The sequence below is a fragment of the Mustela nivalis genome (assembly GCF_964662115.1).
Source record: "Mustela nivalis genome assembly, chromosome: 2".
NCBI lineage: Eukaryota > Metazoa > Chordata > Mammalia > Carnivora > Mustelidae > Mustela > Mustela nivalis.
The window spans coordinates 59,452,504-59,480,300 of record NC_139021.1 but is presented as its reverse complement, the minus strand read 5'-3'; the positions used below and the strand labels follow the sequence as shown (position 1 = coordinate 59,480,300).

At 40.1% G+C, this 27,797-nt stretch overlaps 2 protein-coding genes across 2 annotated transcripts in view; one reads left to right on the top strand and one right to left on the bottom strand.

Moving 5' to 3' along the window:
* Positions 1 to 1,281: 1,281 nt before the first annotated feature.
* Positions 1,282 to 26,183, bottom strand: LOC309859287 (uncharacterized protein; the record flags this gene model as incomplete). The annotated part of the gene is made up of 5 exons (XM_082719967.1): positions 1,282 to 2,269; positions 11,098 to 11,207; positions 13,535 to 13,664; positions 14,870 to 15,972; positions 25,857 to 26,183. The coding sequence occupies 2 exons, from the start codon at positions 26,181 to 26,183 to the stop codon at positions 14,977 to 14,979; spliced, it is 1,323 nt and encodes a 440-aa protein (XP_082576093.1). The 3' UTR covers positions 1,282 to 2,269; positions 11,098 to 11,207; positions 13,535 to 13,664; positions 14,870 to 14,976.
* Positions 15,959 to 27,797, top strand: part of KCNB2 (potassium voltage-gated channel subfamily B member 2) — a 392,549-nt gene continuing 380,710 nt past the window's right edge. Inside the window, exon 1 of the mRNA XM_082719835.1 lies at positions 15,959 to 16,203. The gene's annotated coding sequence lies outside the window, so the exon portion shown is untranslated. The remainder of the gene's footprint in view (positions 16,204 to 27,797) is intronic.

Here is a 27,797-nt window from a genome sequence, read left to right as displayed (position 1 = left end):
TCCCCATCATTTGTCACTATTAACACTTCTTCTACTAGATGCCTCTGCAATTGTAAACAACTCATTAAATCTCTACTTCCTAACCCAACAACCACAGCCATCAATCTCTTGACCTCCACTATAAATGATCAAGACACCAATACACCAGTTTTCTATCCATCTCTTCAACTCCAACCCATCTCCTTATTTTCATACCTTTTATGTTATAAAGGTGGATAACCTTTACATTCTTTCTTGTAGAACCATTAAGTCTCTGATTTGTCCATGAGTTAATTTTTGTAACTGAAAGTTCAATGAACAATTTAAAATTTACAGTATTATGAATATGTAAATTTTGTCTCCTGTAGAGCCAACGTGTATGACTGGATTATATTTTTTATACAGATCCAATGTCACGAGCACTGTGCCATTCAAAGGAAACATTCCTATAGTCAGGCTCAAATGGATTCTCTCCTTTTTCTGTTCTACCACATGTCTTTACCATATTGCCAAGCTTATCAAAACTCTCATTCTCTTTAATCAATTAAATCTCCTTCTCTTTCCAAGTCTGGATTGGGAAACCTTGGTCCCTTGCTCATATGTGGACTAGTTACTCTTTATGTCTCAGTAAAATTGTGATTTAGGGATTCCATACCATTGATCTTCTGGTCTGGCATGTCTATCTCCTAAAGCCTACTTTGTCTTTTTTCTTGGTTTAGTTGGAACACTTCTATAAATCACTTTAAAAATTGGTGAGCATTATAAAAACAGACACAGACCAATGGGATAGAAGAGAGAGCCCCAAACAAACCCTCACACACATGGTCAAATTATTTTTAACACGGGTGTCAAGATCATGCAATGGAAAAATGATAGTCTTTTTAACCAATAGTGCTAGGAAAACTGGATATTCCATGCTAAAAATGAACTTGGACCCTTACTTTATATTACATGCAAAAATTACTGGATCAAAATGAATCAAAGGCCTAAACATAAGAGCTAAAACTATTAAATTCTTAGAAGTAAACATACAAGGAAATCTTTATCCCATTGAACTTGGAAAGACATCAAAAATATAGGCAAAAAAATTAATAGACATCATCAAAATCAAAAGCTTTAGAATATCAAAGAGCCCGATCAACAGATTAAAAAGGCAACCCACACAATTGGAGAAAATATTTACAAACCATCTGATAAGGTATTAATATCCATAATATATAAGGAACTCCTACAACTCAACAACAAAAACAACCCAATTAAAAAAAAATAGGCAAAGGAAAAAAAAAAAAACAGACAAAACCAAAGAGTTACAATAAAACCTTATATTCCAAACTGGAGAAAAAATAGGCAAAGAGTTGGAATAGGCAGTTCTTTAAAGAAAATACATAAATGCTCAATAAACACAGGAAAAGATGCTTAACATCACTAAGTATTAATGAAAATCAAAACCACAATGTGATACCACTTCATACCCTAAGATGGTTATTATAAACAAACAAATACAAAAGTAACACATGTTGGTAAAGATGTAGAGAAACTGGAATGCTTGTGCGTTGCTGGTGGGAATGTAAAATAGTGCAGCTGCTGTGCAAAACAGTATTACAGCTCCTTAATAAAATTAAACATATATCAGAAATTCCACTTCTGGGTATTATTCAAAAGAATTTAAATCAGGGACTCAAACAGATATTTGTACACCAATGTTCACAGCAGTATTATTCACAATAGCCAAAAGGTAGAAATAAACCAAACTTCCATTGACAGATGAATGGATAAACAAAATGTGATACATACATACAATGGAACATTATTCAGCCATTGAAGAGATGACATTTTTTTTTTTAAGAGATGGCATTTTGATACATGCTACAACAGGGATGGGCCTTGAAAACAAGTAACATAAACCAAATACAAAGGTCAAATATTGTATGATTCCTCTATAAGGTACCTGGAATAGTCTGATTCATAAAGGTAGAAAGTTGAATAGTAGTTATCAGGGTCTGAGGGAAGGGAGCAATGTGTATTTGCTGCTTAATGTTATAGAGTTTCAGTTGGGGATGATGAGAAAGTTTTGGAGATGAATAATTGCGAACAATTGAATGTACTTAATGCCACTTAACTATACACTTAAAAACCGTTAAAATCAGGGGCGCTTAGGTGGCTCAGTCAGTTAAGCAGTTGTCTTCAGCTCAGCTCATGGTCCATGGCCCCACATTGGGCTCCCTCCTCCATGGGGACCCTGTTTCTCTCTCTCCCTCTGCCTGCTGTTCTGCCTGCTTGTATTCTCTCTCTGTCAAATAAATAAATAAAATCTTTTAAAAAATGGTTAAAATCAGGGCGCCTGGGTGGCTCAGTGGGTTAAGCCGCTGCCTTCGGCTCGGGTCGTGATCCCAGGGTCCTGGGATCGAGCCCCACATCGGGCTCTCTGCTCAGCAGGGAGCCTGCTTCCCTCTCTCTCTCTGCCTGCCTCTCCATCTACTTGTGATTTCTCTCTGTCAAATAAATAAATAAAAAATCTTAAAAAAAATGGTTAAAATCATAAATTGTATATTATGTTTATTTTACCATAATAAACAATTACAATTATATGGAAAAATAAAGTAAGCTACTTAGAATATTTTAAAATAATAAAGGAAAAGAAAATATTTTGACTTCTTAAAAATCTAAAAATCTTTTTAACTTCCCCTCAGATTTTATTGGTAATTTAGCCAAGTAGAGAATTCTAGGTTTAAGATAGCTTTTATTCAGAAATCTGAAGACTTTTTGCCAGTATGAAGTCTAATGACAACCTGATTCTTGTTCCATTTCTCTCAAAAGTTCATAGAAATTTAGCATGGGCTCTTAAAATAAGATCTACCTATTGAAGACCTAAGAATTTCAAGATGGCCTTTTTCCTGATGTTTCGCTTTATTGTTTTTAAAGATTTTATTTATTTGACAGAAAGACAGTGAGAGAGGGAAGACAAGCAGGGGGAGAGGGAGAGGGAGAAGCAGGCTTCCTGCTGAGCAGGGAGACCCTGGATCCTAGGACCTTGGGATGCTTAAGGACTGAGCCACCCAGGTGCCTTGTTGATGTTTTAAATTACAGATAAAGCTTCAAACGTAAGTTATAGGCATCTGATCTGTTAAGAGATCCAAAGATTGGTTATGGGGGGCGCCTGGGTGGCTCAGTGGGTTAAGCCGCTGCCTTCGGCTCGGGTCATGGTCTCGGGGTCCTGGGATCGAGTCCCGCATCGGGCTCTCTGCTCGGCAGGAGCCTGCTTCCTCCTCTCTCTCTCTCTGCCTGCCTCTCTGCCTGCCTCTCTGCCTGCTCGTGATCTGTCTCTGTCAAATAAATAAATAAAATCTTTAAAAAAAAAAAAAAGATTGGTTATGGTATTTAAAAACAACTCATTCAGGGCACCTGGGTGGCTCAGTGGGTTAAAGCCTCTGCCTTCGGCTCAGGTCATGATCCCAGGGTGAGGGAGCCTGCTTCCCTTCCTTTCTCTCTGCCTGCCTCTCTGCTGCCTACTTGTGATCTCTGTCTTTCAAATAAATAAATAAAATCTTTAAAAAAAATAAAAATAAAAACAACTCATTCTCACAAACTTTAGAGTTCTGCAACTAAGTAACCAAGCATATCATATTATCAAGAAAAGATCTTCCCTACATATTCCAACAAAGAGTTTGAATCCTGTATGGGTACTTGTTTCTTTTTATGCTGTTGTAACTTAGAAACAGTGAAATCCTGCTGCCTAATCAAGCACTATAGATCCTAATATTAAAAATATATATATATATTGTGAAACACCATGAAACTAATGATTGACTGAAAAGGCAAAAGCCCTGTTGGGGCTGATTTTATCAATGGAAACTGTGGAATATCTTTTGATACCAGAAATTTAATTAAAAGTAATATGTATTTTGATTTTTCTTCTTCTTTTTTACCTTAAATGGGAAGACTGTCAAGCCTGAAGGCTTAATACAAGCCAGAAATAATTAAACTATATACTCAAAGCTAGACTTTTGAGTAAACTTTTTTCATGTCCTTATGTTCTGAGCTCATTTTCAGTAAAAGGCTAGTGATATTAACTTAGCTGAGTTGTCTTCTAAGTATCTTGTATACTTAATCGACATTCCAATCCAGAAATTTATAAGCTGATTTATTTATGTAATACTGCTTTTGTATTACTTATTGTTACCAAAGAAACATAATCTTTTTTTTCTGCAACCAGAAAGTCAATGATGAAAGCTGCTAAATGATACCAAGAAACATAATATTACTGATTATGACCTATTCCTTAATTCTGTTTACAATTTGTGGGTATTTTCAGATTGTTGATTTCTGAATTTGAATTGAATTATCTTTGCTCCATAAAGCCATATAAGGTTTAGGACCCAATTAACTTTGCATCTCACAGGGTATATTCCCATTTCTGAATACAGAAACACAGCATTGTCTCCACCTGGGGGCTTCCACAATACCATGACTCTGTTGGTCCTTTGGGCTCCAAGCACAATGCATGCTTTTGTTCTGCAACAGTCTATTGAATTTTCTGCTGTCTGGATTTAGTTTCATTTGATGTAATGCTATTACTTTTTTTCCAGTGGTCAATGTTGTCTTATACATTTAGTAAGCAGTCAAATTACATTATTTTGTTTTATGGCATTTCCACCTGCTTTTGAAATCTGGCAGCACTGAGACCAAAGAAAGAAAAAGGGACAACTATCAGTTAAATGCATCCATCCTCCAGGGTTCACTGCATTTGGTACTGTGATTTTCTTTGTACCTATAGCCCTCCTTGGAAATGGGAATTCACCCCACCATTACTTAGTTGTTAAACTTTCATCCCACCATAAACATAGACCTGCATCTTATTTTGTGTGTGTGTGTAGACTTGTAAACCATACAGTGTATCTCACCAAATCTAAAGAATACTATCATCTAAGAAACAGGACACATATGTCACTTTTAACATTTTATATTCATGTGGCACTTCATATCTTTTTAAAAAAATATTTTATTTATTTCTTTGACAGAGAGAGAGAGAGAGATCACAAGTAGGCAGAGAGGCAGGCAGAGAGATGGGGGGGGGCAGCAGGCTCCCTGCTGAGCAGAGAGCCCGATGTGGGGCTCCATCCCAGGACCCTGAGATCATGACCTGAGCCAAAGGCACAGGCTTAACCCACTGAGCCACCCAGGCACCCTGTATCTTATGAATTCTATTTTATATATTTAATCACATTTGATCTTCAAAAAAATTCCAAGAGATGAAAATTATTAATCTTATTTTACAGGTAAGGAAACAGAAGCTCAGAAAGGTAAAGAGATTTGCCTAAGGTCACATAACTATTGACTGTCAAGGCCAGAAATTCAACCCAGCCTTCTGAAACCAAGTGCATGCTTTTACAAATATCTAGCACCTCTTCTTCCCTGTGGTTCTTACCCACATATTACTAGGGAGGCAGGTTAAAAAGAGAGCAATAGTTCATAGGACTCTCAGGTCAAGTGTTTCAGCATCTCATATTTCAGATTAAGTGAGAAAAACAGCCCATAGCCTGGCAATCCACACCCTCCTCAGGGTTGCAGCAGCCGACATTGTCAACATTATTACTCTCTATCATCTTGCATGCACTTTTGGTCTAGCAACTTTTTCCCTAAGAAATGTTAAAAATTTAAAATTGTTAACAAAAATTTTGACCAAGTCTCCACTGTGAGTAAGTACTTAGAGAACACAAAGGGAAAAGAAAAACTTACATTTACTGAGAGTAACTTATATTACTTCTGTGGTTGCCATCTTTATGTAATATTATCTTAATTAACCTTTAATATACTTTCAAGATAGTTATATTCTCTTCCTTTTTGCAAACAAGAAACCTGAAGCTTAGGGAAGCTAGGTAACTTCCCCATATTCATGACGATGTCCTGGGATTGTTTTGAACTTTATAGATTATTGTAATTTCAAAGCTAGTGATTCTCAATTTTTTCTTTACCAACTTTCTCTCAAGTTGCTTATCATCTAATTAGAGAAACAGATGTCCTCTGAAACTCTCTTTGAAAAGTAATTGTGAGGTGCGCCTGGGTGGCTCAGTGGGTTAAGCTGCTGCCTTCGGCTCAGGTCATGATCTCAGGGTCCTGGGATCGAGTCCCACAACCGGCTCTCTGCTCGGTGGGGAGCCTGCTTCCCTCTCTCTCTCTCTGCCTGCCTCTCTGTGTACTGTGATCTCTCTCTGTCAAATAAATAAATAAAATCTTTAAAAAAAAAAAAAGAAAAAGAAAAGTAATTGTGAAATAGCATTTAATACACATATTACATTAGAAATCCAGTGTAATATATGATAAAGTATGCCTGTTCTAAATGCTACCATTTTCTAGGAAAAAAGAGTAGCAGATAATGTGGTATAGTTTAGGAGAGAACAAAAGCTCTCCTGCTTACAGTAGTCAAGAAAGTTACTTCAGGGAGTAAGCGGGATTTAAGTAAGATGGAGAAGGACAGAGAGGGTATTTCAAGATAAGAACATGTGTGGTTGAAGAGTGAACTGGGCAAGGCCGAATTTCTCAGAGAAAGTCACTAAAGGAATGAATGTGGGGAATGAGGGGCCACATGAAGTAGAGTCAAATCATGGAAAGGTTTGAACCTCAGCCTAAGGGACTGGACATTTATTTCACAAGCAGCAGGGAGAGATTTTTGAACCCAGGTTGATAGTAGTGTTTGGGGAAGGTGAGAGTGGGAAAATATTCATACTAGAGGAAACTGTGGAAATGGGGCAGAGCGTGAGGCTGTGTGTGTGTGTGTACGTGTGTGTTCATTCAAGGTTGGGTGAGAAGCCATTATGAAAGAAAATTCATAGTACTTGGTTAAGTAGCTGAATGTGGGAGCGAGCAAGCCGTGAGTTCAAGATGGCTGCCAAAGCTCTCATGCAGACCATGGAAAGAACAGTGGTCAGGCACGGTGATCAGGGGAAAAACTATTTCAGATGAATTAATTTGAAATAATGGCAGAATATCTAAGTGAGAAGAATTAATTTGAAATAATGGCAGAATATCTAAGTGAGAAAATCCAATGCACAGTTGGAAATGCAACACTAATTGCATGATAACAGATTAGAAAATGTGGCTTTAGGAGTCATCTGCATATGGATGAAAGTCTTAGGGATACCACTGGTCATGGCAGGAGGAAAAGGTGGAAGCATAGAGAAGGAGGATGTGGTCAACTTTGATTCTGGCTTTCCTCATTTCAATGCAACTTTCTAAGAGGTAACCCCACTTGTGGTGGAAATTATTACACATTTTTAGCTACTAAAACTGTTCCTCTAGCTGTGATGAATATAAAATTATTCAGAAAGTGCAACAGTGTGAAGGAAATAAAGAAGGGATATCCAATTGGAACGCTGAAAACTTTGTGAAATCCACACATTTCTTAAGGAAAAAATGAATGACTTTGTACAGAAATCATTTACTCTGAGACAGTCAAGTAAGATTTCATTTACACAGGAGACTTACCAGAATTTTAATTCTCTAAATCATAAATAATTTTGGAATATAGCAATGGAACAGGCAGTCCAAATAATAAAGTCAATGTTTATTACTTGATACAACACATATTTTCAACGTAAAATTGGTCTCCAAAACATATAACGTGCCTTATTATTTAAATGATCAAAGAGGGGCACCTGGGTGGCTCAGCTGATTAAGTGTCCAACTCTTGATTTCAGTTCAGGTCATGATCTCAGGATAGTGAGATGGAGCCCGGCTGAGGCTGGCTAGATGCTGGGCGTGGAGCCTACTTAAGATTCTCTCTCTTCCTTTCCCTCTGCCCCTGCTCACTCTTCTTTACAGAAATAAAAAATAAATAAATGATCAAAGAAAGTGTCACGGTTCTTAGGTGCCCATTGCCTTAGTGACTTTTATTAGGAAAAAAAGCTCTAATGTACTTTTATTTTCTTAAGAATGTGAGAAAAGTAACTCTTTATCATGAACATGTTACATCCTTTACGTCTAAATATCTTTTTTTGTTTTGCTTCACGTTTTTGTTTTAAAGAGGGGCTTACTAAATACTTTGAGAAGAACTTTCCCTATGTTGTAAAATGAGATTTTATTTTTTTTATATTGGTGACCACTTCTTTTTTTTATTTTATTTTAAAAATAGACAGTGTAGTTATCTTTAACCTCACTCTTTAATTATATTTATCTTAAGTCACTGATCATTATCTCAACATTCCCTCCATTCGTACTTATACGATCATTCTTAAGACACAGGATTTCTCTATCTCTGTTTCCTCATCGTTCACTCTAGTAGTACCATTTAAATGTTCCTCTTCCTATTTTCCTCTTTCATCATTTGTGTTACTCTTTTCCAAATTCCCTCATCTGGCCACCTTCTTCTGGTAATAAAGTGTACAGAGTGGACTGTAATTTTCTAGGTCAAATCTTAACAGAGTCATTTAAATGTCAACAGGCACATTTATCAAATAGGGATGCCAGCAGTACTTCACAGTTCTGCAAGCCAAACAATAATATTGTCTACGGGCACTCAAATCTCATGCTTCAGGGAATAAACTGAAGAGTTTGTAAAGAGATAGCAAAGTATGTCTTCCTTCCTCAGCATTCACAGTTCAGCTAATTCAATTTATCCACTTGGCTTTTTTAACTGTGTGTGTGTGTGTGTGTGTGTGTGTGTGTGTGTGTGTGTGTGTGTGTTAATCTCCAGTTCTACAATTATTGGCAACTGCCATAGGCAACATAGAGAATTACATAAGCCTATAACCTTACACCATATTGAAAGTCTTATGTCCGGGAACAAGCTCTCGTGAGCTTGTCATTCACAATAGGTAAATTTCATTTTACGTAGTAGATAGAAACATGCTCTTTTAAATTATTTCATGATATCCTATAAGGTGCCCTTCAAAATTTCAAATAAATTTTGTGCAAAATGATGAACTTTCAAGCTTTCTCCTGGGAATATTGGAATTGGAAATGTTTAAAGTAATGAAATCTGTAAAGAGAATATGATGGGCCTTAGGCTAGATTTTTTGTGTGTCTCTTGTTATCAAAGGCAGTTGTCATAATGATTGCATTTGGTAATTTCCAAAACAGTCTAAGAGAAGGCCACACTCCTCTTTGTGTGTCCTCTAACTAGCTAACCCCACCTGGTATCAGTCAGGCACACCCACTGCTAATATCAGGGACTAATTTTGGAGGGAAATACAAGTACTGAAAGAGGAATCAAGAGAGGTTCTCTAATGCAGGTGAGATTTCATCCCCCTACTCCAATCAGCATTAACTACAGAAGACATACAGTTTTTGTTTTTGTTGCTGTTATTGGGAGAGGTTAGTTTTCTTTGTCCTCACTTTCTTGTGTGGGGGAAAGGGATTTGATGGAAGGAGTCACGACTAACTCAAAGTTCATGAAGATTTTCTTCCTTAATGATGCCAACATGCCCGTCAACGCAGTGCCAGGTGAACTCAGCAACAGCTAGGGCAGTGGGGGGCTTATTTGATAGCAGGAGCAGAAAGTCCAATTAAATTGCTTTTGTGCCAGTTAGACTGATTTAACAGGCTGAATTTCCATGTTTGAATTTCCATCTTTTCTCGCATGCGTGACTATCACTGTGAGCAATGTGATTAGCTAAATCAAATATGAAATATGACAAATGCTCAAACCTGCTTGGGTCTGGTTTAGTTATGCACAGAGTAGAAGTGGTGGCTGGGGGGGTAAGAAGTTGTCACTTCAAAATTCTTGTTTCTGAATTTTAGATTCCAGTCAAAATCACTTGTTCTCATGTTCCAAAACATACCGTGTTTGTTGAAACAAGTCTTCGTTTTTTTTTTTCATTGAAAAGGACTAGGTTAATAAATAGAACCAAACATGTAAAATACACACTGGCAATATTTAACTTCAAATTATATATTTGGCATAATAATATATATTATATGAACTAGGATAATGAATATGTGTCATAATTAGCATGTATATTCAATTCCTTAAACTGACAATTTGCTGGTATTTAAGCAACCTAAAAGTTAGAGTTATTGAAAAAAGATCTTTCTTCCATTTCTATACTATATTTTAATGAAAATATGCTTATATTTGAGTTTGTATTCCTTCTCATAAGAGTCTATTAATTTTCACTAGTTATATCTATTTATTTTTAATACTTAAATGTTTTTCAGTAATTACTATGTTAAATTCTTGATATAATTCTAGTGAATATACAATGTTAGGGTTCTTTTAAAAAGCTCTGATTTTACATTTATTACCATGATATATTTTATTTAGAACAAAACATTAAAGCCTGGCCTTAATTAGTAGTGAGAAATGATACTTTTAAGGCTACAGATCCTAGGAATGATTAATATTTCTGCTTGATACTGCAAAGAAGGTTTTAAAGGTTCAAGAGTGCCAATTACTGGGAAGACCAAGAAATACGGCAGCACACTTTTTTGTCATTCTGAGAAATCATGGCCCTATTGGAAGTATGTCTCCTTTGAATGTACTGTCAGCTCAGACTTTCTTCTCAGAAGGGAACAAAGGCACTGTTAGAATATCTACCACAATTTAAATCCAATTGCTCTGTCGAGTCCTAGATCTACACAGAAATTTTCTTAGAAAAGACTGTGGGTAACACATTTAATTTTGCTTGTTGTGGTTGTGATCTTGGCTTCTGACAGTCAAGATTCGTGCCTCACCATGAGAGATATCTTACATCATTATATCCACTTTTTGCTTATAATGATGTGAAGTCTGGGGCTGAGAATAATGCCCTCATAAATGCAAAGAGGGCTCTTTTCCAGTGTGACTGGTTATTCTTCCTCTACTACTGGAGATTATTCCATTTCTTATTTATCCCAAACCTAGATTATACTAAGAGCCTCAGAAGTTTTCTGATCTGCCACGCTGGTGTTATTTTCACAATGTGGAGCTGTTTACTCCTTTTGGGTGGATTGCAATTTACACAGGTACCTTCCCTGTGTAAGCCCGAAAGCCTTTATCCTAGTCCATGGCCACATGCTTCATTCCAGACATACCCAGCCTTGTCAGGTCGAATCTCAGACAAACATCATTCAGACAGCTAGTAAGTGGTGTGGATGGAGCAGCATCAATCTATCTACTGGGAAAACAGAAGGTGTATATCCTACCTCCATCCCCCTTTAGGACCAGGAATGCATTTTTTCTTTTCTTTCCTTTTCTTTTCTTTAGGTAGATCGCGGTTGGCAGCTCCCACATTTCTCTTAACCAGGTTTCCATCCTGTAAATTCAAAATAATATTTTATACGATATTTTCCCACATGAACACGAGACAACCTAGTGAAACAGGCAGAAAGGTAGTATCAATTTGGGGTGAGGTAGAGGGAAAATAGTCTAAAATTTTAAGGTTACACTGCCTCAGTCAAATTCCAGTTCTGACAGTGTGAGCTTAGGCAAATAATTTAAATTCTCTCTAGTTCACTTACTTCCTTTATTAAATAGAATAATAAGGATGGGACCTACCTCAAAGAACTATTATAAAGTGTAAATGAGCATACACCTGTAAAGAATTTAGCCCAGTGCCTGCCGTGTAGTAAAAGTCTTGGTAAAACTTACTTGTTATTATTACACAGCACAAATACATAACAGACATAGGACAAAGATCTAACTAGGAATCCAATTCTTGTTTCATCATGTCCCAGAATAACAGTTACATTTCAGATCTTATGTAGCATATTTTTGAAATTTGCAGTTCATTGGTCTCAGAAACCCCTCCTCCTAAGGCTCTTAGATTCCCACAAAGAAACTAAGTTCTAGACTCGTAATGTTTGGAAGTATCACTAAGGATGGATGCAAACACAGTGCTTACATTCATGTTACTATATGGCAGAGAAATGTTGTGTTTAAGCATCTGGCATCTTTCAAAAAGTTCAGGCTCAGTACAAGAACTGTTAAAAAAAATACAAATTCAGTCAGTCTAGAGCTTATCTCTCACTTTGAATCTTCAAAGGACAGCCAAATCTGTCTCAACTAAATTCAAAAGAATCAATGAGATAGTACTTATCTCCTCAATGAAGAACACACAGACAGCTCATTTATTTTTCAAGCCTTCACTGCAATGTGCAAGTGTAGGATTTCAGTGGCTGCTAAGATTCTGAGTTGCTCTAAACCTTCCCAGCTTTCCTACACTCTCCTTTAGAAGGGCAGAAAAAAGCATATCAGGTCTAAGAATGTGATAAATTCCAGTTATTCCTCAGTGGTTGCTTTCTTGTATGATAAGTACCACAGTAGTATTAGGCCTTATTTTTAAAAAGTATAGCTTCAATTTATTTGATTTCTGATTAAAATGTAGTATCCTCATGGTGCTGATGCTTAAATAAGATTACTATTCATCTATCTTTTGGTATAATCAGGTTATAACAAATAAAATAAAACCTGCCTCTCAAACTCCTCAAGATAATTTTTTCAGCTTGTTAATGTATATCCTCCTAGAAAACACATACACACACACACACCATACCAAAAATCTATTATGCTTGTGATGTAGGAGGAAACACTTCATCTAAATTTTATCAGCTGATGTGCATAAAACTATTGCAAGTTAAACTTACATTAAAGTTATTTATTTTGCCAAGCATTATAAGGGAAGCATTTTGACATACAAAATATTTATCCCCTTTCTTATTAATATAATTCCATCAAAACTCAAGGTAAACCTGAGAAATTAAAATATAAACAAAAGGAATGTTTCTATAAATATCAATAAATGTAAAAAAATGGCTTAAGGAGTAATGTGAAAACATGTCTGATTTTTCAGCAAGATCATTTTCATTTTTGCTTTGGAGAACAACTGAAAAAAATACAAAACTGTATATTCTAAGGCAGTAGAACCACATGATGATAATCAACACACGAGTTGTTGCAGCCATCCAGAACTCAAGCTGTGCATATGGAGAACTCAGCTATTCCAAACAATCTGTATACTACGGGTGATTCTCCACCATAGCCTATTTGGGCCACGAGTAATTTATTAAGCAGAATTAGATTTTATTTCCAAAGACTGTTTTTCCATAGCATTGCATGCTTGTAGACACAATTCAGGCATGATGGATACGCTACTCCTAGCGCCCTACTTCCACAAAATGGAGACAGTAGCAATGTCTTTTAGCCAATAGATAATTTGATCTCTTGACAAATGATCATTTAATAGGAAAATGGATTTGGGTTTCTAAACCCTAATGGAAATTTAAAGTAAAATTTAAAGTAAAAAAAAAATTAACAAATGAGTAAATTCTTACTGCAATGACCATAATGTTGATGTAAGGCCAGAAAGTAAGGGGATTTTCACTATCTCTAAAATTTATGAAAGAGTATACCACTTAAATTTAGGCACACCTGGAGTGAATCTTAAGTGATTTTTGTGAATTTAAAGTATTTTATAAATTTTATTCATGAAGAGTGCCTGAGAGGAGTTGCAAAACAAATGTTCAGTGGATGAATAGGTATCTCTTACATATGTGGCTTTGGGTTAAATGTAAGGAATGCAAACAAAGGGATATGGAGAAACTACCCTGGAGAAACTAACTTAAACAGAAAGACCGGGGATACCTGGGTGGGCTCAGTTGGTTAAGCATCTGTCTTCGGCTCAGTTCATGATTTCAGGGTCCTGGGATCAAGTCCAACGTCGGGGCTTCTCCTTCTCACTCTGCCTGTTGCTCCCCCTGCTTGTGCCCTCCCTCTCTTTGGCAAATAAATACATAAAATCTTAAAAAAAAATTAAAAAATAAACAGAAAGACCTGAACAGGGGGAGTACATATACTCTTCAGGAAGGTGATATGTCTTTAAAAAGATAGCCCCAACCATGTGCTATAAAGCAAAGGGGAAGAGTTGGAGGAGGCAGAATTTGAAGTGGGACCTAAAGTGCTGGGATGATTTTGGATGTGAGAAGGGGAAAGGGGTGTCCTAGAAGAAAAGATGTCCACACGCAAGGGCACAAGTGGGCAGACACTGGTAGGGAATGGAGAACGAGGGAACCTTTGCGATCAGGAAAATGAGATGGTCAGGGCTGTGGTTGGGGAAGACCAATCTGCCGAAAGCACGTGAAATGTATGGGAAGGTGGAAAGACCATAGGTGCAGGAGGGGACATCCTGCAGGTCCCTGTAAATCTGGAGCTGAAGCTTGGAAACAGGTCAGGGGTGGTAATAAAGGTCTAGCAATCTGGAAGTCCTCTTTCTCTTTCTAGTGTTCTTACTAGAGAAGCCTCAAGAAGAGCAAGGGACCAGGACAGGTCCTGGGGGGAGGGTGATGGCGCGTGAAAGGCCAAATTCTATTAAAAAAAAAAAAAAATCCTTCCCCAAACACCAGCACAAGGTAAGACCTATGGAAGGGCGAGAAATCAAGGTGTAGAGATCCCTAGATGATAGTGCTTCCCAGTACACCTCAGGGCCACTGAAACAGACGCAAGGACCAAATGAGATCTATTTAAAACTGAGTGCATTTTGACCCTCTTCAATACCCATCTTTCTTGGCCTAAAGAAACTCAGAAGGGAGCCCCAGCTTTAAATATACTATCATGGCCTACGTGCTTTTTTATAGGGTGTTTCAAGCTACTTTGTTTTCCTAAAAGCCCCTCTAACTGTGCCCGTTAAGGAGCAGACGGCTGAGGGAACTGGGGAGCCAGGTGATGTTTATATTCAAGTTCATCCTGTCTTCACCGCGCCCTGAAGGTGGGGAAAGGTCTGGGTGTCCACCAGGCGGCCTCGCCAAGGAGGAACTTGGCACAAAATTGTCCAGATCGCAGGGAGAGCGGGCAAAATAAAGCAAGCCAGAGTACGAATAGCGCCCCCGTGGGAAGTAAGAGTTAAGGCTGCCACCAGCCCACCCGGCTTTTCCCTCAAACCCAGGAAAGAGGGATTACGGGGGAGGGCTAGGGCCCCCGAACGAACCTGGAGGCGCTGGGAGGAAAGTCAGATCCCATCGGCGCTCGGGGTTAGTCCTGACTCCTCCGGGCAAATACTCTGGGCCCCATCACTCAGGAGCGATCTCCCTTCACCCTAGGTTCCCGGGGTCAAGTAGCGGGCCCCGTGTCAGGGTCGCGTCAGGGCGGGCGTGGGGAGAGCCCAGCAGCTGGAAGCACCAGGGCCCAGGGAATCCCGCGAAGCCACCACAGCGCTCGAACGCGGGGCGTCCCGGGCTTTCCCCGCCGCCCAGTGCGTGGCGCCCGCCGAATGCGGACCCTCCTGCCCCGCCGAGCGGGAGCCACCGAGGGAAGCAGGTGGGTGTGGAGCCAGGCCCGGGGCCCAAGGGAGCAGCGGGCGCGCCGGAGGAGAGGGAGGCGCCCGCCGAGGTGTGGGCGGCGCCCGCCCGCCCGCTCGCCCGCGCCCCGGCCGCGCCCTGGGCTCGGGGGCGCTGTCCCAGGGCGAGCGCACAGCTCCCGCCCCGCGAGGCCGAGCCGGGGCGTCCCCGACGGTGCCCGGCCGGCCGCTCAGCCCAGCCACCCGGGCCCGCCGCCCACCTCGAGAGCCGCGAGCGCCTGGGAGGAGGAGGAGGAGGAGGAGGAGGAGGAGGAGGAGGCGGCGGCGGCGGCGGCGGCCCCTTCAGCCCGCGGGTGCGCGGAGCGCGGGAGGAGGCGGAGCGCGAGGCGGGGTGGCCGCGGGCGGGTGTGCGCGCCGGCCCGGCGCCCCCGAGCGCCCTGCCTCGCCTCCCGCGCCCAGCCTCTCCCCGGCTCCGCCACAGACACACACCCACCAAGCACCCACCACCCTCCGCCCCCGCCGACCGCCGCCGCCTCTCCGCCGGCAGCCCGAGCGAGCGGCAACTCTCCGGCCCGCGCGGCTCGCCTTCCCGGCTCCTTCCGCGCGGCGAGCTCAGCCCCGCTCGATTTTTTCCTTTTCTATCCCAGCCCTCTCCTGTCTGGGCGGCGGCGGCGGCGGCGGCAGGGGGAGGGGGGCCCGCGTGGGGAAGGGGGCGAAGATCGATGAAGATTATTGTTCTTTTTAAGGATACCTTAGCTTCCTCCCGCCGCCTCTCCTTTGAGCTTTCCTGCTAGAGACCGTGAACAGAGTCAGGGATGTGAGGAGAGGGGGAAAAACGCCAGGAGCTCCAGCCAGCCGGGGAGACCCTCCTCTCCGTGGAGGGGAGGGGGATTTCCAGCGACAGATCATTGGCGAAGGGGACCGTCGCAGGGAGAGGAGCCCCGGAGGGAGCGGGGAATCCCACAACCCTTTGTGGTGCCCGAGCCCGTGCCGCCTGCTGAGCGGGGTCTGTGGGAGCTAGGTAAGTGAAGGGGCTTTGCTGCTCCCCGAAGGGGTCTTCCTTGTAAGAATGAATCATCGCGGGCAGCCTAGCCAGACTTGAGTTGCGAAAGGAATTGCAAACTGCCATATGGCGCCGAGTGGACTTACACACAAAGCTGAAGCTGACTTAGCCCTGAGAGGGTTGTTCGTGCACGGCTCCGTCCCCGTGGGGAAGGCACTCCAGTGTTAGCCCCTGAGAAGGTGCTGAGCAGCCTGCCTGGGCAGGGATGGGGAATATTATTTCCAGGAGGCGAGCTCTTGTTGCCTTCTGTTCATTTGTTGGTAAATGCCACACTCACATGCACACACTTGTGGGACCGGATTTAGGGAGTGTGATGTCTCTGATGTATGAACAGTGCTCGGAGCACAGGGACATGCATGCATTTTATCCTTGAAGCGGTGCGCGTTCTCCGTTCTGTAGCAATGTTCCTGAGAGGGAGAACCAGTCTCTAAGGAAGAGCTTCATGGCTGTTTCCAACACACTCTGCTAGGGGACTTGGAAATACAATTGCCCTGAATGGCACTAAAAGACACCGACCATTTCCCTCATCATTTGCTTCCAAGGCTTAATGACCGTTTTTCAAAATAGTGTGCTGCCATCCATTTTCTCGAATTCTGAGCATTTTTGTGTATTCATTCATAAAAATTGTCAGTGTGCAATATGCACAAACATGCCATTTATGCATCATTTATGACTGCACAAGTGATAGAATCATAGAGACAAGATTACACTAAAAACGTAGAGTGCTCAGTTGTACACTGGGTTTATTTCATGCGGGTTCAACATTCCTTCTAATCAAGTTATGCAATAATGTCAATATTTTAAGTAGCATTGCACATTTCTGTTTTTGCACTGGTTGTTGGATTTTGTTGGGATTTGATTTTTTACGCTCAACTCAAAAGAGAAGTAGGAATTTGTTACTGTTTCTAAATGTGTGGCTTTGTGTGGGACAGTGGTCTCTTGGTATGTTTATCAGTTCTCATTAACTGAGATACTACATTTCATAAGACTAGAGAAAGGTAAGTGCTGGTTCAAAATCCAAAGGACAGCTTGTCAATACTGCATAACTTCCAGAAAAGATTTTCAAAAAAGAGAGCAACATTAAAAAAATAATACACACATACATACATATGTATAAAATAGTTTTGCTTTTTTTCACTCTTTAGAGGGTGTATGTCTGTGAATAAATATAAAGTTGTCCAAAACTTACTTATAAGACATGAATTAGATTGATAGACATCTAAACTAAAGAATTCTTGATTCTTAAATGAACCAAAACTTAAAACAGTTGAGTAATGTGGGCAATTATGTATATATATATATGTACTTTAAATTGCTGCTAGGGGTGGTGTTGTTTTTTTTTTTAAGATTTTATTTATTTATTTGACAGAGAGAGATCACAAGTAGGCAGAGAGGCAGGCAGAGAGAGAGGAAGGGACACAGGCTCCCTGCTGAGCAGAGAGCCTGACGCGGGACTCAATCCCAGGACCCTGAGATCATGCCCTGAGCCGAAGGCAGCGGCTTAACCCACTGAGCCACCCAGGTGCCCCAGGGCTGGTGTTTTTAATGTAGGGCATAAATAATGAGCTTGCTTGTGTGGTTGTGTAGACTTTCTGAGAATATTGAGGGTACAGTATATAAATAACTTTTTTTCTCCTCCACTGAATAAAAAGTATTGTCTTCACCTAGAAGAATGAATATGCCTCCACGAAGTAAATACTATAATCCCCTCTCTCTTGCTGTCAGGCTCAGACCAGTTGTTTACCATGAATAGAATTCGGTCTAATGCACTCTTTTTCCTTTTCTGGCACAGTACAGACTCTTGGAGAAAGGAGTGAATCAGTTGGCAGTTCTCTTTGCTTTCTTCCTCCTTTTAACCTTCACCATTCCTTCTCCAGGGTAGTGCTTCCAAATCTCCCTCATATACAAACACACACACCGACTCCAAAAAAATAGCTCCATTGCCTACACTTTGAGAATTCTAGCATCTGTCTTTTCTTTCTCGCTGAGGTTTTTCGAAGTAGAATCAATCTATGTGTCAGTTTAAACTGTTTCCAATTTCACTTTTCTCCAAATCCCACAGTTTAACTTTCCAGGCATACATGTTTACTGAATATTCAGATGGGAGTAGTGAAAATTATTACCTTATCTAATCCTGGCTGTTTGGCTTTTAAAGTTTCCTTGTTGACACCGCGGAGCAACTGTGAGCATGAACTCAGGCTTCTCATTTCCAGCATGGTAACAAAAGTGAGACAGCTAGAAAAAACACAATGGCAGGATATGGTTTCGGTAACGTTTCTTGGTAACTCAGAATAATAACCTGCCGAGGTTCTTTTTGCATATCTGGCTGTATATCTGTGGAAAATCATCATTAAGCATGGAAAAAATATTTTTTTATTTATATCTGGCATTTTGAAATGGTATTCTGGGGAGATTGGGATATATGTGTACATTCTATGAAAGTAGACCAAATTACTGGTAAAATGTTGGAGAGCTACAAAATTTATTCATTCTAACCTCATACATTTTTTTCCTTGAGGAATTATAAAGAAGTAATTCGTTATTTGAAATGTGTTATGCCTTAGACACTAAATTCCTTAAAGTTGATAGGACATCACATAATACATTTTAGGGTAAATACATAAGGTTAAGATACTCTGTTTACTTCAGAATATAATAATATTTGAGATTTGCTAATAGTCTTCAAGTGGATTTTGCATAAAATCACGATGCCTGTTGTTTTCACAAAGCTTTCAGAGAAGAGTAAGCATGCATTATATGTGATTATTTTTTAAGTTCAGTAATTTTTCAGAGTATTTTTTAAGATAAGAGCTTATGACCTTGTTACTCCCAAAGTGATAAGATGAACTTTATAGAGCAGCACAGTCTTAAATTTTTCAGTTATATACTGTAAGTATCTTCATACTCTAGTTCTGTAACTCATTCTTGTTCAGTGGTTGTTTCCTCTTTGAGCTTTTTAAATATAAATTCCCACCAGTTCTTTACTACAAGCCCAGGCTGTCGAGCTAAAGGTCTAGTATGTGTGACCAGAGACTCCTTGGTCTGTGTAAGCCAAACCCTACCATATTATCCTTTTTTTCCCCTATCATATTATCTTTAAGGGAAAAGTACCTGTTCTTGTACATTGAATTTTACCTATCCCTATTGTTATTTAATGTCATATATCTACTCACTAACTCATTCATTAATCCATTTATTACTCATTAAGTGTGTATAAGGAGATTAGAATTGATTAGAATGTAATCAGTGTAAAACAGATAGCAGACATAGTCCCTGCCTCTCAAGGATTTTTTTAAAGTATAGAGAAAAAAAACTTGAATATATAACTAATGGAAAAATCACATATATAGTTCAGAATCAGGGCTCTCTGGCATTTAGACATGCATTTAACAGTTTCATACATAATAAGTTAATTAAGGTAAATCATGAAGAGGATCATGAAAATTTGTCAGTCTATAGTTCGGGGAATTATTAAAAAACAATAACAGCTTTTATTAAAGTGATTACTCTTAAAATTTAAATTAAATTAAAACATTATTATAAGTATTTATATTATATTTTAATAATTATATTATGATTGCTTTATTTATATAAACCAAATAATATTTTTTACTATTATTATTTTAGCAACCACTTCAGCTAGGAAATGTTTTCAGTGTTTTTATTAAATATTCTCACAACCACCCTCTGAGGAAGCTATCACTAATCCTCTTTATTATACAGAAATGAAAATTCAAGTACAGAGACTTTTCTTATGTAAAGTCACATAGGAAGTAAATGGTACAAACTTGAACTCCGGTATTCTGGCTCTACTTAACCACTATGATATTAAGAAGTATTAAGTGTGATCCCAAACAGAATAAGAAAAGATGTTTGCAGCTTCTAGATTTATTTGAAGCTCTGTCTTCCCATTAAAGGATATGACCATACTTATGATGACAGGGATGCTTGGAATAGGTCAAAAGAAGAGACTTTCAGTAGGTAAAAACCCCAAAATTTTCAACATAATTTTAAAATCAGAAGCTAGATTACTGGAGGCTGATCTTTAAAAGTTGGGTAGACTGTTATCAGAATGCTGAAACATTAGAAAGTACAGCTCTTAGAGTGACCACAGGGAATAAAGCTGGCTGAGAAGTGACTGGCCAGTTTCAAAGGATAGTTTATTTTGTTTTCATTTCCAGTTTTTTAAAAACTTTTGTGAATTATTTTGAGTAAAGTAAAGTATTACATTTTTAAATTTGTTATTTTTAGAATTATATATTCATATGTTAAAAGAATAATTTTTAGTTTTTAATATATAATTTTAATTTCTGTGTCCCCATATTTTCCTCTGTAAAATGTTATATTATATATTATAGAATTATATATATATTATAGAATTGGAATACAGTCACATGACAGGTTTGCTTTCTAGTATATTGTCTAGAATGCATTTTTTTAAATTAAGTGACAACTGTAATTGTGAAAGCATAAATCAGATTATAAATTACTGAGATTTTCATCAAGAAAATCTTATATAATGGTTGAGGTAAAGTTCTTTCTAAATAGCCACTGCTTCTGATTGTGTGAAAAATACCATCTGGATTAAATCTGGAAGATAAAATGGCCAGATATTCCCTGTAGGATGCCATATAATTAAATATTTAGATATAGCCTCATGATTGACATTTTAATATTTCCCACAGATGTTAGGTCTCATAAGCTCCATCACATACTGTATAGACAATTCTCAACCTACAATTGGCTTACAGCTTATAAGTTGATTTTAGAGGTTTGGTTTTTTTGGAACTTGTATTGCATTGAGAGAAGCAGTACTTTTTTGATGTTTAGGTCTCTAGCCCAATCCACAAATGCCCTTTTAAAAAATCGGGTATATACCCAAAGTATAGTAATATTAGTACTAAAAATGTAACCATTATGTATAACATTATTCCTGGGGAATAATTTGATTTAAATAATATTGATTGACTGCTTCCTCTGCACAGGGCTCTTTGGGGCTACAAAGGTGAATGTGGTACTGCTTGGGCCTACAAGGAAGAGAGAAAATTGAGTTTGTACCTAACTCACTTTCATGTTAGGCAGAATGAAGAAAGCTTAGTAATATTGGTATAGGCAAAATAGTGAATAATTGATTCAGAGATCTATCAGAAGAGCCAGGGGCTGCCTACCTCCTTAGGATTCTCATTGAGTATTTTGTCCTCAGGATTTCTCCTGAGCTCCTATCTTGGTGCCCAGCCCTACACTAGTGCTGGGTACATAAATATGAATGAGACGGTATGCCCTCATAGCCTGCACATGCAGACAAGTAAATCATAACAAAATGTCATAAATGCTGTTGGCAGAGCAGAATGGCAATTCAATGGAGTAGTTGCCCAACAGAAGCATCCTGAGAGTAAAAAAAAAAAAAAAAAAAAAAAAAATGTGATTGCTCTGAGTTCCTAGATGTATTTAGTCATGATTCACTACTCCATCAGACCTAGTGTCCCCTTTTCGTAAGCAGGGTTTTGTAATGTTCCTTTTACTTCCCTGAAATGGTATTTGTGGATAATATAGCCTATCATCATAGGTAATATTTGAACAATCAGTAAGTTCTTTATCTGTAATAGAAGCCAGAAATCAAAGGAAAGCTGCTTATTATGATAAACTTGTAGGTATGTCAGTTTGCATATGATCAGCATGACTATACCAAGAGGTACTAAAGTAGTCAGATGCTTCTACTTAAAATGTATACATTTGGATTTAAGAGAAAGCATTCAAATGAATATTGGTGACACTTTTGTATATTTGGCATTTTTGAAATAAGAATGAAGTCAATGTATCCATTGCATGTGACAGCTATAATTGCAAACATGTGGGTGTACTCTCTCAGTGAATGAGCTTCCATGAGCAGCGTTATAGTTGGTGACATGACTCTCCAAAATGGTGAGCAAATCTCGGTGAAGTTCCAAATATGGTACTTTCCTAGAAAATTCCCACGTAGAAAACATTTGCTGTACAATGGGGTTAAGATACCACAGGTACTCACAAGCTAGTTGTGCATGCACATATGTGTCATATCAGTAGTGTAAAACTTAGGGGGTGCAGGATTTCTGTACACATTGTAGGGTTTCTGGTGTTCCTGGGCCTTGCCTTCCAAATATTTCACAGTTGTAGAAAACTCACCCAAAAGACTGGAGTAATGTCATTCAGCAACACTGATCCTGGAGAGAGTCTCCCACTGAAGGGAGACAATCTCATTCTAATGCATCCCTGGGCTGTTTGGAAAAAGCAGGACTCTCTAAGTTTTTAGTAAGAAGATAAACTGAAAGGCTGACTGAATAACAAAGAAAATAAACAGCAACAAAATCAGACCATGAGGATAACTGAATAATAGAAAACACTCCAGTAGTAGGCACAATAGTGAGGCTGGCTCATAGAAGTCAGGATTCCATCTTCTATGTGGGAGAGTCAGGCAAGACTTCACAGATGAAATGATAACTAAGCTAATTCTTAAGAGATGAGTGAGCATTTTCCAGGCTAAAAAGGAGGCCGATGGAGAACATTCTAGGCAGAGGGAACAGCATTTGCAAAGCAGTGTCATAAAAAGGACTTGGCTGCTAGTTGGGGCTCAACATTGTCAGTTGCAGGGAAATGAGGGGAGATGATGTTGAAGAATGTAGGAGATTAATTGGGAAATGTGTTGTGTGTTGTGTTACATCACTTTGATTTTATCCTATGAGACAGGCAGTGAGGGTTAACTGTAATTTTATGTAGCGTGACATGGTCCTCTTTGTGTGGGCGGCAGTCTCTGAGGTAGCATGAGGAAGATGGATGGTAAGAGGAGAAGAGATTGAAGCCCAGGAGACTAATTAGGAGACTCTTGAGGCATACAGGTAGGATAAGGGCCAGGACTTACCCTAACAGAAATGGTGAAGAAGAGGAGGGTCTGAATTCCCCATGGCAAACATTTATAACCAAGTGTCCCTAAGTCTGTCAGCTCCCAGCCTGGATCGGAATAACAGGTTTGGAAACCAAGTCTTTCTTCTTCAGAGGTCAATGTCTTGGTTGTGGTAACATGAACTTCAGTGATTAATAGAGTAGAAGTTGTTGTTTTTTTTTTTTTTTTGCTCATATGAGAGACCTGTGTGTGTGTTTTGTGCAGTGATCTGGGGACCCATGTTCTTGCCATGTTCTAGGGATTTGGAGTTCTCTGTATCTAGCTGGAAGTTGTGTCTGAATGAACATATAGAGAAGGTTTACCTAAGAGTGACATACCTTGTTTCCATTCACATTCTGTTAGTGAGAGAATCACATCACTCCATCTACATACAAAGAGGGCTGGAATATTTAACCTCTGGCTGGCTAGCCACTCCCCAGCAACATTTCTGTGTCATGGAAAGAGAAGCAAAATTCTGCTCAATAACTATTTCTATCATATTCTGCCTCTCTGGCCAGTGTATCAAAACTTTGGCCCCAGAAAACTACCTGAATTCCCCCTGGTCATTGTGCCCATCTCAAAGTCCAGGCTGTAAGGGTGATGCTAAGTCCTCCCCATTAAGTCTGGCTCCTCATTGTCCAGGAACCTTTATACTGAAAGACAGTTTATTGGCCTCCCATGGCATAATGTTAGATCAGGTATAGAATCATTGTATTCAAAAATTCCCATTTGGTAAAGGGAAGAATGGGAGATGCATTCATTGGCCCATAACATGGAAGATATCCTGCTAGACCTTGCCAGAAACCTCCTGCTCTGGCAGTAGGGGAAATTTCTTTTTTTTTTTAGACTTTGGTTTTTCCGTCTTAGAATGACTGACTCCTTTGTCCATTGTTATCTGTAGCCCTGGTCACCCTCTGAGAGATTCTTCCCTACCCATTACTCAGACAGAATGGCTATTGAGAAGTATGTCCTTTTTGGGAATTATATTACCTTCTCAGCACGCTTCTTGCTGGTCTTAGAAGTTGTTTTATAGTCATTGTTTTCTTTTTCATCCCCCTCAGGCCAGGCTCCTAATTTCTTTGACAATACAATTCCCTCAAAATCTTCATAGGTTTTTAATGTGTTTACTTTGTGTCGGTTACACTACTAACTTCACTGAAAATTCTTTCCTATTTGTACTTCTTGATCCTGCTTCATTCCTTTGCTCACGTCTCAACCACCATGTCTCAAGTGGTTTCTTTGAGGTCATTTGAAAGAATAGCCATGGGTGGTTGGGTGACTTATTAGATCTTTGTTGCAAGGCTGAGTCATTTTGTCAAAAATAGGTATCTGTTATTCGAAGCCATTTTCAGCATTATTCCTCACTGTTAGAGTCCCTGAAGCAGTGTACTGTTGCAGCTTCATAGTCTTGGATTTCTAGAGTTTGGCTATTTGCCCTTATCTCTGTTCTCAAACCAGCCAGTTCTTTCCTGAGCTCATTCGTTATCTTGTAACACCTTGCTGTAGGCACTGAGAAGCAGCGATCACACACAAGCATTCTGGCTCTTTCTACCCATTTCCTCTGGAGTTAGTGCAGTTTCACTAGGGCTGAGGAGGGTTCCAAGCCTCTAGTCTCCTCTGTCTGTCTCCTGACCTATGGCCACGCTACATATTTAGATTTTTAAAGGTGGCACTCCCTTCAAGGTATCAGCTTCAGAATAAGTTAGGATGATACTAGCTGCTATAACAAACTGAAATGTTGGTGGCTTGACATAATATAAAAGTTTCTCACCCACATATCAAATGGGGAGAGGTGTTTATGTGGGGAGGATGGAAGAGTTGAAAAGGCAACATCTACTTCTTAAACATCTTGACTTAGAAATGATGACAGCAACATTTCTGGTTGTAATCTGCTGAGAAAAACTAGTCAGATGGCCCCCTAGATGCACAGGGGCTGGGAAATGCAATCCCTGGGTTAATAAGAGCTTCCCAGTGACTGTTCTCTCTTGCAAAAGTGAAGCATAAATTTAGACAATTAGCCCATTCCAGCTATAGTCGTCTTCCTCCAGAATATATTAGGGAGGAAAGGGTTTGAATTACATTCATTCTCCAGTTAATCCATTCTATGCATGACATCGCCCCACCTCACTCCCATCTTCTTATTGGCTCTCGATCCAGACTTCTGGGACCAGCATAGTCTTCCCTAATTCCCTAAAGCATCACTGGTGTGAGGCTCTTATTCGTAACAGACTCTGGCTGAGTGCTTTGGGATAAAGGATGGTAATTCTACCATAGACAAGAAACTAGTTCTAATTGAATGTTAGACATCAGTGCTTCTACAAATGTCTTTACCATTCCTTACAATGGGGTTTTGCTCACCAGCTTGGATCTCTCTGGGGCCCAGATACAAGCCATTTGCGTGGCCTTTCTCTTCCCCTAGACTCTTCCTCACATCTCTTTATCTAGGATTTCCCTTCTGTCCTTTCTCAAGGTGCATCAGTGAGCCGGTCCACAAAGGGACTTGCCTGTAATGGCCAAACATTCCATTATGTTCCCCCTGCCCCAAAACAAAGCAGTAGTTCCTTCTCTGAAAGAACTTACTTTTACTGGGTAAAGCACTCTTCTCGGTCATCAGATTAAACAAAATTGGTCATTACCTTCACAGTACTTATAGTCTATCTGGAAACAGACAAGAACCGCCCCTCTGCCCTGATACCTCTTCAGCGGCAAGGGCAGTGAGTTTGCCCTGGATCCAGATGATTGAGGGTTCTTTATGAACTACTTGGAAAGGAGAGTGACGGGCAAAGGCAAGGCTGCTGGACATGAAAGGGTGAGGGTGATGCTTGTGGACCGAGGAGCCACATGTGGGCTGTGGTGTGCTAAAATGGGGGAGTTGAGACATTATGGTGCCATTTTTACCCAGAGATACCGTTATGCTCTGCTTCTGGTCACCTGATTTGTTCTTTGCGGACTCTGGGACTTGAGTTCTTTGCTTCTTTTTCCACTTCCTCCTCCTATTTTCTAACAGTGGGCACTCAGTCATGTCAGGGCCAGGGTAGCTAGTTCTAAGAGGAAACCAGCCAGGTAGGCACATGTGGCATCTGGAAAGGCCAGAGATGGATGGCCGGCGGCAGTCCAAGTGGGCAGGAAGTTAGATCTGTGGAGTCCTGGGGGAAGCCCTGGTCAAATTAGGAGGGAGGGGAGTCTGGGAACAGGCAGTATTTGAGATTCAGACAGGTAGGGGTAGACAGGGCAGGCAGATTTAGGAAGATCCAGGCTCAAATGCTATGGTTTGTGAATATTTAAGAATTTATTTAGAAAGAAGTCTATTGTATGTAGCTAGCAGGAGTCCAGACTAGTTTGGACATGGGTGTCTGTTGTCGGGAGAGCCATGTGATAGTCACGTTATAAATGCAGGGTTTCAGGCACAATGGACAGGACCATTCCCTATGCCATCACCAAAATGGCAACACCTCTTTCTGGACTTCCACTAAAGCTTATTAACTGGACCCCTAGCTTCTTTTCTTGTCCCCTCAATCCATTTTGCCCTTTGCTTTTCTTTTTTCTATAAATGGCAGATCTGATCATATCACTCCTCTACCTTAACCCCTTAAATGATTTCCCACTTTTCTTAGACTAAAGGCCTCAGTCCTTAACTCGGGGGTTACCATATTCCTTCTTTGCTTTCCAAAGCATCACTAGTGTAAGGCTGCTGTTTATAGAGGCTCTGGTCAGTCTGGCCTCTGCCCACCTGCCTCTTTTCAGGCCACTCACCCTTTGTAGTCTGCTATGATTTCTGACTTTCTTTTAGTTTATTCAAGGTGCCCGAGATTCCTTGGCTCTCAAGGTGTGCACAGGTGGTTGTTTGGGGTGCTCTCTGTTCCTGCTTTTACCTGGCTAACTCTTACTTATGTCCCTGATCTCAGGTCAAAAGTCATTTGCTCAGAGAGGCCTTCTCAGGCCCCCAGAGTAGAGCAGGTCTCTCCATTATTCTCTTTCTTAGCATCGTCTATTCTCCTTCGCAGCACTTACCCCAGTTCTAGATTGTGGGTCATTCTCCTGTGTCGTTTCGCTGTGTGAGAACGTCAGCTCACTAAAGGCAGAGGCTGTCCTTATTCACTGATTTATCCACAGCACTGCCACATAGTTGGGGCTCGTTGTTAATGCGTTGGGTCAGTGAGTGAAGGAATGGATGGAACCAGGTCCTAAGTCAGGTTCTGGGTCCCAGAACAGCTACCAGGAGTGCGGCTACCAAGAACTGCTGCCCAGGGTAGACCAGAGGAGGACTAGAGTAGGGCCAGCATGTTGATGAACAGCCAGGCCATGGCCCTACACTATTTTATACTCAAACATTCTTCACCTGCTTCTTGATCAGGGCTAAAATGTTTCTAGAGTCTGGACTGGAGCAGTTTGAAAGTGCAGTTTGAAGGGCTACCACTGGCAAGATTAGAAGCCACTGGTGGAGTGAGTTGAGGAAGAATATGTTATTTCCAATAGAATTTTTCTCTCATCCCTATTTTCAGAACAGACCTGAGCTTCATAACTTCACAGGAGAGTTGTCTACACCCGTGCTGTCTAATAGAACTGTCGTGGTGTTGGGCATATTCTGTGTCTGTGCTCTCGATTCTGCAGGCACTGGCCACATAAGCTATTGAAC